A 13,679-nucleotide genomic window follows, 5' to 3' on the forward strand; every position below is an offset into this window, starting at 1 on the left:
GTGTGATGTTGCGTGGAAACCTAACCTCATGGATCTTCAAAGTCACTTGGTAATGAAGGTTCGGGAGTGGCATTGTTTGCTGCTCAGGGACTGCTGGGAAACCTCTCCCCACCCATGAAGTTCAAGTGAGGCTGCCTTCCCTTACTACAAGGGGAAGGCACTTGATGCAGACCTAGCCAATCAGAGTATTCCATATTCACATGACTCAAAATGAGCCAATGAGAGCCAGCCCTGGGGTTTTGGCTGGGACCAATGAGAAAGAGACAGTCTGCATTGAAGTTGCAAAGCAGGCGGGAAGGGAGCCTGGAGCTACTGGGGACATCTTCATCACCACAAGGGAGAACTCCCCGCCTGCCTCAGGATGGAGGCAACAGCAGAAGCAAAGCTGAGAGGTGGAGAGAAATCTCCTCTTGATGGCATGGTCTGAATAGCCTGGACCCAGCCATGCTTGAATCTAGATACACCTCTAAATTTCTCAGATATATGTAAGAAAATGGATTCCTTTTTTTTTTCCCTTTTATAATTGAAAGAATTCCAAAGCGGTCTGCTTGGTTCCAAATGTTGCTCTACCTATGGTTCATGGGGTTGCATCCCTGGAGCTCGGTGCCTGCAGCTATACTTTCTAGCAGGTGCTTTCTCTGACCCCGAGCCCTGCTGCCTAGGTCTGGCCCCTCCCACTCTGAGAAGGGCTTCTAGGACCCCTGTCTCCCCCCCACCCCAACACCCATGAAGATAGGTGTTACCTCATTGATGGTGGCAGAGAAATCAGTGGTCTGGAAAACAGGTGCGTTGTCATTTCTGTCCTCCACAATCACCTGAAATTCCTTCTGCACCTGTGGGGAGAAAGACCAGTAAGCCCGGAAAAGGTGGGCTCCCGAGAAATCAAGGCGAGAAGTATCAGGGCAGGACAGCAAGTGGACATGGCTTCTCAGGTAGACAGTTTGGCGATGTTTGCAGCAACCTTTCATTTGATACAATTTCAGATGCCAGAAAAATTGCAAGTCTAGTACAAAGAGCTCGCCATACCCTTCATCCAGGTTTCTCTCCCTCTCCATGTTTGAGTGTAGATTCTCTCTGAACAATTTGAGTGTAAATTGCAGGCATCCCTAGGTCACTTTTTTAAAAAGATTTTATTTACTTTTAGAGAAAGGGGAAGGGATGGAGAAAGAGAGGGAGAGAAACATTGATGATGTACAACATACATCGATCGGTTGCCTCTTGCACACCCCCAACTGGAGACCCAGCCCACAACCCAAGCATGTACCCTGACTGGGAGGGAATGGAACCAGTGACCTTTGGAGTCACAGGCCAGCACTCAATCCACTGAGCCACACCAGCCAGGGCCATCATTAGGTCACTTTAAAAAATCTAAAATGTGCCTGTCCTATGACAAGCATATTCATTTTAGCTTTGCTTGCCACCACGTAAAGCTGTGGACAGTCTAAACATCCATTAGAGCGGATCAGCACCGTGTTTGGTCAGCATGCTGGAACCGAGACAGTAAAGAGGTGGGGACGCAAACATGGACACGGCATGAGCTCCACAGCTGAGAGCTGAGTGGATATGGCAGTTCAAGAAAATATGTGCACCCTGACCAGGTAGCTCAGGTGGTTAGAGCATCGTCCCAATATGCCAAGGTTGCCGGTTTGATCCCCAGGCAGGACACATACAAGAATCAACCAACGAATGTATCAATAAGTGGAACAAAAATCTCTCTCTCCCCCTTCCTTTCTCTCTCTAAAATTAATAAATGTAACTTTTTAAAAAGCACAATACATGCAGTAGGATCCCACGTGGATTTCATAAAACGCACAGAACTCGATGACCTGCCTGCTGTGGATGTGGGCGTGTGTGTGAACACTCGGGAGGGAGGGGGAGGAGCGCGGTGGCAGTGGACACTCCAGGCTGGGGGGGCGGCGCTGGCAGGGTGGCCTGAGGGGGCTCGACCTTTAATCTGCAGTTGCTGAGATGTTCACGAAGAGAATGTATCTGCAAATGTCCAAGTCACTGAAACGACTTTTTTAAGTGGACAGGGTTTGCGGAACTCGTTCTGAAGACAAAACCCCAGCTCCCACAGGCACAAGGCATAGTGGCCTTCACGAACGTGAGTGTCGACGCCGACACATTCAGCCGCAGGCGTGGAGAGTGGCCGTCTCAGGGGAGTTGGGTAGGGAGTGACCGCCATTTGTTTTTTATTATCACGGACACTAATTAGCAATATAATTAGCTCCAGTTATAATATAAACAATATACCTATATAAGGAAAATGCATTAATAATAAATATTCTTGGTAATACTGTGCAACAAAAAGAGGATGAGTGTAGTTCTGATGACACTAAACATTTAATTTGTTGTTGTTGTTGTTGTTGTTGTACACTGGAGTCCTCTCAGCTTGCCTAAGGCAGGAGCACCATCGGAGCGGGCCCAGTCCCGACCCCTGGTCCCCGACACCCCTCCCCACCACACCCCACACCCCGAGGCAACTCACTGGCTTGTTGTGACCATCGCTCACAGAGATGACGACTGGGAACCAGGTGAGCGTCTGCAGCGGGGGTGGGAGAGAAGGGGCCCAGTGAGCTCTAACTGGGCAGGCTCCCACCCCGCCCCCCGGGGCTCCCTTGTCTCCCCTCCCCCTCCCGGCTCTTCCCCGGGCCACCACCCTTCACCTCATAGTCTAGTGGGCTGTCCAGCCTCACTTCCCCGGTGTCTGGGGTGACCTTGAAAAAGTAGGCATTGGGGCCACTAATCCCATAGGTCAGAGGGTCATTGTCCTTGTCCTCAGCTGCCATCCAGAAGGCCTCAGCACCTGGGGACAGGACAGGGAACGCCCAGGGGCTGCAGCCACCTCCTCCATGATTGGTCTGGCTGAGCCGCCCGCCCCGCAGGCTGGCCTCAGGGGGCTGACTTCTCTGCGCCCAGGAATCTGAGCCCTCCCAGCCACCAGGGCTCTAGCCTCTGTGGTCATGGGTGTCGGGTTTGGGTATTGTTACCCAGCACCCACTCAGAGGCCTTTTGGTCAGGGCACCCTGCTCTCCTCTGGGGGAGTGACCCCAACCGCAATGGGCTCACTGGGGTAGGCGGTTACCCAGGGTCCTCCCCCTGCCCTGGTCCAGCCCCAGGACCTGCCCTCTTGGAATTCCTCGAGAGAAGACCAAAAAGTGTTGGAGTTAAGGTGCCTAGCTGCAGCCTTAGGGTGGGGGTGGAGGGTGCTGCTGAAGGCCCTCTGGAAGGGCCTAGGCCCCTTCTAAGTCTTCCCTCCACCCTAGAGCGTGCCCAGAACTGCCAGGACAATCCACTCTCCGGAGCACCTGCTGCTGGCCTCCCAGGGCCCTGCTCTCTGCTCTCCGCTGGGCCTCCAGAGAGTACACCCCCCACCCCTGGGGCAGAGCAGGGGTGGCAGTACAGGGGGCTAGAAAATCCCAAAGTCACCTTCTCTTCAGCCTGAAAGGAACGTTTTACAGATTCCTCAAACCCACACCTGCTCCCGGAGCCTCACCTCTGTTATCACATCCGACCTCTGCTCAGCCACCTCCAGAGCCTGAACTTCCTCTCTCCTCAGCCACCCCCCTCCCGATGTTGGACAGCTGTCCATTAGCAGGGGCTTTCTCCGTTTTCTCACGCTCATTCCCCTAGAGCTCCCAGCACGGGTCCCCGAGGCATGGTGCCCCGGGTCCATGAGACTTTTAGGGGCACACAAGAGAGTTTAATGTTTTTTTAAAAAATCAGAAGGAAGAAATGATTATAATCCAGCCTGCATGATATTTACCTTCACACCAATGCAATCACGAGATATCATTTTAATATACTTTATGCAAAAAGGGGCCACAAAGGCAAAAATGCCATAGAGGTCACGTGCGGCTGTGGGGCCCAGCCCGACGGTCTCAGGGAGCCAGCCCACCTCCTCTGGCCCACAAGAGCCTTCCAGGACAGGCTTGGCAGCATGCCCCAGGCGTGCTTTCCTTTGATCAAACAGTCCTAGCTCCTTCAGCAACTCCTTGGGAAGCTTAGTCACAGTGTCTCCCCATCAAGCCCCCCTCCTCCAGGAAGAAGACCACCTAGCCAGTGTTCCACTAAAAAGATGTTGATGTCTGCGGTATGATTTCTCGGGGGTGAGACACACTGTCAATGTCATCGTGCTGTTGGTGGGGAAAGTGGCTGTGTTAATCAATTCCAAGGCATATCCTGACCCAGAAATGTCACAGTGCACGCAGAGCCGGCCCTCACGCCTGAGGACATACAAGTGGTGGTGAGTGAGTGTGAATCCTCATCTGTACGCATCCGTCCATGGGCACAGAACAATGCATGAGGAAGGAAATGCACTTTAAAAAAATCAGCCTGAAAAAATTAAGTGTAACAAATAAATCAATAAGAGCTACAAAAATAAAATACATAGAAGAGAGGTCTTTGTATATTAAGAATGATAAATGCTTGTCACTTGACTCAACTTGACATTTTAAACACTATAATACTAGACTTTAAAAAAGTCTGCCTGACGCCCTGGCTGGTGACTCGGCTGGAACATCACCCACAAAGAAAAATGTCCCCAGTTCGATTCCTGGTCAGGACGCATGCCTGGGTTGCAGGTTTGGCCCCCAGTCCTGACCAGTCATGCAAAAGGGAATCAATCCTCCTCCCTCTCCCCCTCCCTGCCTCTCTCTCTAGAGTCAGTTTTTTAAAAGTCTGTCTGACAGCACTAAATATCACACAGTGTTGCTGTCAGGAACACAGGTCTTGTGTAGGACGGGGTGGGAGCGGGGACCGACGGTGTTCACAGCATCCAGTGCCCTGCTCCACGTTGTGCGTGTGCTACTCGGGGATCGCCACTTAATAGAGGGGAAGAGAGGGAGAAACAGAGGGAGAGAACCATCAATGTGTAGTTGTCTTTTGCACGCCCCCTACTGGGGACCTGGCCTACAACCCAGGCATGTGCCCTGACTGGGAATCGAACTCGTGACCCTTTGGTTTGCAGGCCAGCACTCAACCCACTGAGCCACACCAGCCAGGGCCCAAAGTTTGCCCTATGCCACTTCACTTTTACAAAAGACCTACACTAGTACCAATTTTAGCCAACTGAAAGAAATCCAAAGAGGGTTTTTATTTCTATGAAAATAGGTGAAAAGCAACTTTGGCCAAAATGGAGGCATAGGTAGATACACTTTGCTTCCTCGAACAACCAAAAGAAGGACAACAACAAATTTAAACACAAAAATCCACCAGAAATCCCAGAAAATTGAACTGTATGGGAAGTCCAAAAACCAAGGAGTTAAAGAAGAAACATCCATTTGGACTTGTAGGAGGGTGGAGACCAGCAGCGGGGAGGAAAGGACACGTGACAAGGCAGCAGACAAGGCAGGTGAGGCAGTGGCTGGCAAGCCAAGCCATCTCACATTCATGTGCAGATAAACTGGGAGGAGAAACTGGGGAGCGAGACAGACCGCACAACCCAGGTTTCCAGCGTGGGGAAATAAAGCCTCAAACCTCTGGCTGTAAAAATCTGTGGAGGTTGTGGCAATGGGAGAAATGGCCTGTCTCACAGGAGAGTCTATAGGAGAGAAACAAACCCATCCACCTGGGTATCAGCACCAGAAGGGCCCAATTTGCTTGTAGGAAGCAAGAGAAGTGACTGAAAGCCAGCCAAGAGCAGAGCAAGTGGCACTGTTCACTCTTCGACCCTCCCCCACATACAGCTCCACAATGCAGCAGCGAGGTGGACTGTCCCACCCTGATGAATATCTGAGGCCCTGCCCCTTGTCAGGCGCACCGAGATTAAAAAAAAATGGCCCAAATGAAAAAACAGTCAAAACCCCAGAAAAACAACTAAATGATGAAGAGATAGCCAATCTATCAGATGCACAGTACAAAATACTGGTAGTCAGGATGCTCACAGAAATGGCTGAGTACAGATGCAAAATAAAGGAAGAAGTGAAGGCCATATGAAGTGAAATAAAAGATGTATATACAGGAAACCAACAGTGAAGGGAAAGAAACGGGGACTCAAATCAACGGTTTGGAGCAGAAGGAAGAAAAAACATTCAACCAGAACAGAATGAAGACACAAGCATTCCAAAAAATGAGGAAAGGCTTAGGAACCTCCAGGACAACTTTAAACATTCCAACATCCAAATCATAGGGGTACCAGAAAGAGAAGAGGATTCGCAAGAAATTGAAACATTATTTGAAAAAATAATGAAGGAGAATTTCCCCAATCTTGCAATGGAAATGGACTTCCAGGAAGTCCAGGAAGCTCAGAGAGTCCCAAAGAAGTTGGACCCAAGGAAGCACACACCAAGTCACATCATAATTACATTACCTAACATTAAAGATCAGGAGAGAATCTTAAAAGCAGCAAAAGAAGGCCCTGGCTGGCGTAGCTCAGTGGATTCAGTGTGGGCTGCGAACCAAAAGCATCACAGGTTCGATTTCCAGTCAGAGCACATGCCTGGGTTGCAGGCAGGTCCCCAGTGGGGGCCACATGAAAGGCAACCACACATTGATGTTTCTCTCTCTCTCTTTCTCCCTCCCTTACCATCTCTAAAAATAAATAAATTAAATATTTTAAAAAAGAGAGAATTTTTTAAAAACAGCAAAAGAAAAGGACAGAGTTACCCACAAAGGAGTTCCCATAACACCATCAGCTGATTTCTCAAAAGAGAACTTGCAGGCAAGAAGGGGCTGTAAAGAAGTATTCCAGGTCATAAAAGGCAAGGACCTACATCCAAGATTACTCTATCCAGCAAAGCTATCATTTAGAATGGAAGGCAGTTAAAGTGTTTCCCAGATAAGGTCAAGTTAAAGGAGTTAGTTCATCATCACCAAGCCCTTGTTATATGAAATGTTAAAGGGACTGATATAAGAAAAAGAAAATAAAAAATATGAACAGTAAAATGACAACAAACTCACAGCTGTTAACAACCGAACCTAAAAAAAACTAAGCAAACAACTAGAGCAGGAACAGAATCACAGAAATGGAGATCACATGGAGAGTTATCAGTGGGGGAGTGAGAAGGGGAGATGGGGGGGAAAGGTACAGAGAATAAGTAGCATAGATGGTAGGTAGAAGATAGACAGGGGGAGGGTAAGAATAGTATGGGAAATGTAGGAGCCAAAGAACTTACATGTATGACCCATGGACATGAACTAAAGGAAGGCAGTGTGGGTGGGAGGGGGTGTGCAGGGCAGAGGGGAATAAAGGGGGGAGAATAGGACAACTGTAATAGCATAATCAGTAAAATACATTTAAAAACAACCCTCTTAGACACAGACAATAGTATGGGGATCACCAGAGGGAAAGGGGGGTCGGGGGAAGTAGAGGAGGGTAGAGGGGGGCTAAATGGTGATGGAGGAGACTTGACTTGGGGTTATGAATACACAATGCTATATACAAATGATGTATCATAGAATTGTACACCTGAAACCTATATCATTTTATTAACCAATTACACCCAAATAAATTAAATAGAAATTTTTAAAAAATAAACTAAGCAAAGAACTAGAACAGGAACAGAATCACAGAAAGGGAGATCACATGGAGAGTTATCAGTGGGGAAGGTGCAGAGAGTGGAGAATAAGAAGCATAGCTGGTAGGTACAAGGTACAAAATAGACAGGGGGAGGGTAAGAACAGTATAGGAAGTGGAGAAGCCAAAGAACTTATATGTACAACCCATGGACATGAACTAAGTGGGGGGACTGCTGGTAGGAGGAGGTTGCAGGGTGGAGGGGAGATAAAGATGAAAAAAAATAGGACAACTGTAATAACATAATCAGTAAAATATACTCAGAAAAGAAAATTAGTGGTGGGTGTGGTAGAAAAGAAAACACCTGGTGGGTGTGGCTCAGTGGATTGAGCACAAGCTGTGAACCAAAGGGTAACCAGTTTGATTCCCAGTCGGGACACATGCCTGGGTTGTGGGCCAGGTCTCCAGTGGGGACCATGTGAGAGGCAACCACACACTGATGTTTCTCTCCCTTTCTCCCGCCCTTCCTCTCTCTCTAAATAAATAAAAACAAAGAAATAAAAAAAGAAAAGAAAATAGGTGAAAAACAAAAATAGGGTTCAGCATCTGTTCTCTAGCCTCCTTACAGAGCAAGCCCCACCCCCGCAGCCAGAGCGACCCTGTCCCCAAGCTCCTCCCTGGGAACCACGGCAGCACCAGCACCGCAGCATCAGGCCCGAGCTTGGAACCGTGTCTGTGAGCGCCTGTGTTCTGTCTCCATTTATTCTCTGCATCTGTCAGCACATGCTGTCCTGAGGCATCAGAAAAGCCTGAGAGAGCGCCTAAGGGCATTGAGCTTATGTAAAACTGGACGTAATTAAACATTTTGATGGTGATATAAAATTAAAACACTGCGTGCGTTGAACTTTGGGTCTGGGAATGCTAAAAAAATATTCCGTGTAAACTAATGATAATGGCTTCTTGCTTACATGCCATTTTGGCATACGAAAGGTTTCATAGGACCACTCTGCGTTTGGATGGAGGGGAATCTGATTGGAAATGCTTTCCCACTGCATGAGAGCTGTAGCTTTCGTCTCAGAAAGGATAACATTGCTCTTCATTTAGAGAGGCCATGGAGTTTTAAGAGCCAAAGACCCTCAGTCGGTCTGGCTGAGAGGAAGGGAGGCACCTTGCTCTGTGCAATAAAGCAGTTAGCTTCCGGGAGGATGCAGAGGGCCAGGCGGGGAGGGGAGGGGCGGAGGCAGGGCAGGGGACAGGGAGCCTGACCTAGGGGGGACTCTGCCTGGACGACAGTGAGTGCTACAATCCTCTCCCTTCTCCCCCAGCCTTCAGTGAAGCCTGGGCTGGCCAGGGAGAGGAGGAAGAGACCGTAGTTAAGCCACAACTTCCAAACAGAACACCCTCAAGAGCAACCTCTGAAGCTGGGATGGGGACTCAAGCTGTTTGATTTAGACAGGAAAGGGTTACCGGGGAGAACAGATGGCGTGGGGGCATGTGGTTCTCTGTGTTCATGACATTTGTTCGCAGGAGGTGTGTGTATGTGCGTTTGTTTATACACGACCAAACAGCTATGAAAATATATGTAAATATAATTAACATGTATAGGTTACTTCTCTGTTCCACAAAGAACATTCACAAATAGTTGACCCCAGCCGTCCATCCAGGGAAGCCTGTGCTGACCCAGAGTATGATGAACGAGACTCTCACCTCCCTCGCCCTGGCCCTCAACCTTCACCAATACAGCCCTTAATAGACTTTGCTGTCCTGGGAACCACATCCAAATGGATGTGGCCTTTATGGCTGCAATGCCCACCCCCATCTTTTCCTCCTGGATCCACACCCAGGCTTTTGAATCCCGGAATCCCAGGGTGCGGGAGACTTTTCCCATGCAGTCTCTTGTTTCATCTAGTAGCTTTAGCTGCCTGAGATCCCAATTTTGACTCTGCTGACTGAAAACGTTCCCTCAGTAGTCACACCTGCTTTCTCTCAGACGAATAGAGCCCTGGATGTTGAGCAGAGCACAGGGCCAACCAGAATAAAGTCCACGTTTCTCAAGTTCCTTTGCAAGTAGGTGTGGCATGTGACTAAGGCGTGGCCATCGACCTGGGAGCAGAAGTAATGGTGTAAAGTCTGCAGTGGTCGCGTGAGGAAGGGAGGAGCCCCGGGGCCCCTTCTCTCCGGCTGACTACAGCGGGGTGTGACAGCACAGGGTTCGCAGACCACAAGGAAGAGGCCACACGCGGGGAAGGCTGAGCAGGAAACCCCCTGATGGAGCAGAGCCTCCGACAGCCCGGACCAGCAGCTCTGCAGCACAATGCCAGAGCATACTAAACCCTGACCTTGCCTGCGCCTCTGTTTTCGGGGTCCGCTGGGAACAGCTGACCCTCCACCCCCTGAATACAGTCCTCCACCGCGTCTGCTGGCCCCGCCCACACCTACTGTCGGAGAGTGTGGTGTCCAGCCCTGTGGCTTCATCTGAAATGACGTTTCCCAAACGTCGTCGGCGCAGGTGCACTCCCTTGATCTAGACCACGCCCACATCTTATGCATGGCTCTCCTTTAATCAACTTACTACTTCCTATACATGCCTTCTTTCCAAAAACAAGCAATTGATCCCCGGTCAAGGGAAAACCCCTCTCACTAGCCATAGACACCAGGTAACTCGACAAAGGCGGTAAGAGCAAAGCAAGGTGTTAACTTCTGAAGATGGGGTGAGGGGCTCTGCGCTTACAACCGGCTCTCTTCGCTTAAACAAAAAGTGAGTGGAGGGACATCACAAAGTGCGAGAGGTGTGTGAGAGAAACGGTGGGGCCAGCGGATTCTTTCTCCTCAAGGAAGCCAGGAAGTGGGGAGGGGCTGGGAAGGCAAGGCAGCTCCCTGGGGGAGGAGTCCAGAGGCCTGGGCTGTGTGAGGGCCTGGACCCGAATGCCCCGCCAGCGAGGCGAAAACCAAGCCCTGGGACAACGTCCGTTCAGCCACCTTTGCCCCACAGCATGCCCCAGAGCTGTGGGTGAGGGCTGGGCACCATCTGGGCACTGGGACAGTTACTTACCCACAGGTAGGTCCTCAGGCAGGGTTGCTTTCGTCATGTTGGGCAGGAACTTAGGGGCCACGTTAGCTGCCACTGTGGGGACACAGAGCACTGGGGTATGTGCACACCGCTGCGAAGCCCCACCCTCACCTGGCCTGTGGGAGCCCACGCCGGCCCCAGCAGCCAATCTTCCATCAGCGGCACCCTCGTGAGTCTGGATTCCTCCCCAGGGCTGCCAACCAGGGAGGGGGCTGGATATGGGAGGTGGTGTTTGCTCATGAGGGAGCCCCTCCCTTCTGGAAGGTTCTGGCTAGGGTCCCCAGATTAATGCTGCTCTGATGGGGGAGGGGAGGCACGTACCAGACATGACAAGGGCGGGAAGCAATAGGCAGGACAGCCACAGCCACGCCATCACGTCCCGAGGGACCTGGGGAGAGAGAAGCATCCGGGAAGGGGCACCCGTCCCAGGCCTTCCCCCTCAGCAGACCCCCATCGGTGTGGGTCAGGCCCAGGCCCACCCATCACCACCATTCAGCGGTCCTCCCCGGTCAGTGTCATCCTCTGCCCATTTGCCGGGAACTCCAGGGTAAAGGGGAATCGGAGGGAACCAGACGGTGAGCAGGGTAGCTGAGCCTGGTCCAGAGCCTGAGACTGGCCTTGAACTTGACCCCAGAGTTCAGAGTCCACTGGGTAGTAGGCACTGATCCGCCCACATTGGAAGCGTATCTCATTAGTCCCACAGCTACAAGGTGGCCGCTGAGAAACCAAGGCTAGGAGAGTAGGGGGCTTGCTTGGGGCCACACAGAGAATCTGTGACAAGACCAGGCTCTGAACACAGGTCCTTTGGACACAGAAGTCATTCCCACAGCCACTGCACTCTTCTCCCTGTTCGAAGTGCGAGTGTTCACAGTGCTGAGACATCGCAGAGCCACCCTGGCCAGTGCCGGCTCTTCTCTGCCGGTTTCCTCACCGGTGAGGTGGGAAGGGTGACGCTGATGGGTGATGGGGGAGCATGGGGTGAGTGAGAACAGAAGGTGCCAGCTCAGCATCTGGTGCACAGCAGGTGCATCTGCATCCTACAGGGTCATCTTCACTTGACCTCTGCTGCTGCCAGTGAGGTCACCTTGGAAACCGCTCTGGTCTCAACCAATGCCCATCCCCACCCCCTCAGACGAGTCTAGAGATCAGGGACAGGGTGGGCTGTGTGTGGATGAATCCAAGGACTGTGCTTCTGATCACTCCCTGCTGTGTGACTCTAACCGGTGCCCCGTGGGAAGTGGCTGTGAAAACTGCTGGCCTGCCAAGGTCCCCAGAGATGATAGTTGGGGACAGCCCGTGTGAGTAGGGCTGCACTCAGCCAGGTTGGAAAACGCAGATGGACCCAGCTGCGCAGGCGAAGGTAACAGTGCCGAGCCGCAGTCTCCATGAGACGGAGCCAAGGCCGTGGCAGAAGCTCGAGTCACGGAGTCGGGGTCAAGTGCGGTGACTGAGGTGGTCCTCCAGCTGGTCGTGCAGGTGGGGCTGGGACGCGGGCAACAGTCCAGGCTTGGGGTAAGGATGGCAGCGGTGGCAGGGACAAGGTAAGGAGGGACATGTTGGTGATGTTTGTGGTGACAAGGGTGGGGAGGCCGTTGGAGCTGACGGTGGCGATGGTGGTGGCCGAGGTGATGGGGCTCGCAGTGGGGACATGACGGAGTCGGGCGCTGGTGCTGGCTCTGGGTGCTGGCACCCACCATGTGAGTAAACTCCAGGGTGCTCAACCGACAGCTGGCTACAGTAAGCACTGGCATCCTCTTGTGGTGTAACCTTGGGCCTGACCCTCCACCTCTTTTGTTCTCCTTTGTCCCCTCCTTTAGAGGTGCGTCAGCAGCCACGAGACAATCAGCTACAAAGTATGCAGCACAGGTATGCAAGGTGTGCCCCTCGAGGTAACAAAGTTCAGCTCAGTGCGCCAGGGAGACCGGAGACTCCTGCCCTGTGGTCCAGCCCTGAGGGGCAGGGAGCTGGCGCGTCACTTGCTGTGGCTGGGACTTTGTCCCATACCATGCAGTTCTCAGCACACTGAGGTCCAGGTGGGGAAGGGACAGGACTCAGTCGGCACTGGGATCAGAACCGAAGCAGGAAGCCTGTGCGCACTCCTAGGCTTCTGGTTTCCCTCCCTCGGTGCCAGACGTGCCCTCGGCCCACAGGGCCGGTGGGGAGAGCTCTCCGGGAACAGCCTCCCCTGGGAGCTTCATTCTGCAGGATCCACAGGCCCCCTTCCTTCACGCAGCTCCCCACGGTTTCTTCCGACTACCCTCCTGCCCTTCCCACGGGGCCCCAAGAAGCTTTCCTGGGAGCAGCACGGTGACCCTGTATGGGCACAGTCTTTCCCTGTGTCTGGTCCTCACCACCCCCCTGGAAGGAAGAGACGGGTGTCAGTGCCCCCCCATATGCCTGAGTCCCAGGGAAGCTAACACTCCTGCCCAAAGCCACAAGCCCGGGATGGGGGGGGCGAGCTGGGCCCCAGCCCTCTGACCCCCAGCCCAATGCTCCTTCCTGCTCCTCCTTCCTGTGCTGCCCACAAGCCCTCCCCCTCACAGAGACTCTAGCACGCCCGTCTGACCCTAATGAGGCCGACATTCTGCGGTTCAGAGCACCGCCCTCTGGATGCGGGTCACCTGAGAAACAGCAGAGCCTGTGAGCTAGGGAGGCACAGGCGGCCCCTGGCCGCCTGGGAGCGTTCCACCTCACCGGGCACAGCCACCCCCAGGCTCAGGCCTGTGCCACAGAGGCCACCGACAGCCCGACACGGTTCCCCAGCCGTGGCCTGGAGGGCCAGGTCCTCACAGGTTCCGAGTCTCTCTTCCCACACAAGCCATTCCCGAGGGCGGCATCGACTGCTCCCAGCCCCGTCCACACCCTCCGCTGTCTTTCCTCCTGGCATCTGCCTGTGGTCCCCTGCTGTCCCCTCGCCTTCTGGTACGCAGAGGCTCCCTGTGTTCTCGGGGCAGGTCGGGCTCCCGGCAGCCCAGCAGGGGCAGTGGACAGAGCAGGCGCTGTGAACAGGAAGTGAATGGTGGGGACAGAAAGGGGCCACGGCACTGAGCCTGACAAGTTCAGCAGCGGGGTGGGGGGGGTGGGGGGGCGGGGAGGCCTGTGTGGTGGCTTCAGTCTCAGAGCTCAAAGTAACCACCGAGGATGGTCTGAAAT

The 13,679-nt window shown here is 52.7% G+C and overlaps 1 protein-coding gene across 2 annotated transcripts in view; it reads right to left on the bottom strand.

Annotated features, from left to right (window-relative positions):
* CDHR2 (cadherin related family member 2) overlaps window positions 1-13,679 on the bottom strand; it is a 36,551-nt gene that overhangs the window by 18,365 nt on the left and 4,507 nt on the right. For both annotated transcript variants that reach the window (XM_045825228.1, XM_045825236.1), the window contains 5 exons: window positions 10,848-10,914; window positions 10,509-10,580; window positions 2,667-2,806; window positions 2,489-2,542; window positions 744-833 (listed from right to left, as the gene is read on the bottom strand). In XM_045825228.1, coding sequence (XP_045681184.1) covers window positions 744-833; window positions 2,489-2,542; window positions 2,667-2,806; window positions 10,509-10,580; window positions 10,848-10,899 — 408 coding nt within the window. In that variant the 5' untranslated portion in view covers window positions 10,900-10,914. The remainder of the gene's footprint in view (window positions 1-743; window positions 834-2,488; window positions 2,543-2,666; window positions 2,807-10,508; window positions 10,581-10,847; window positions 10,915-13,679) is intronic.

This window comes from Phyllostomus hastatus, unplaced genomic scaffold (genome assembly GCF_019186645.2).
Source record: "Phyllostomus hastatus isolate PE091 unplaced genomic scaffold, TTU_PhHast_1.1 phas_contig_150, whole genome shotgun sequence".
Lineage (NCBI taxonomy): Eukaryota > Metazoa > Chordata > Mammalia > Chiroptera > Phyllostomidae > Phyllostomus > Phyllostomus hastatus.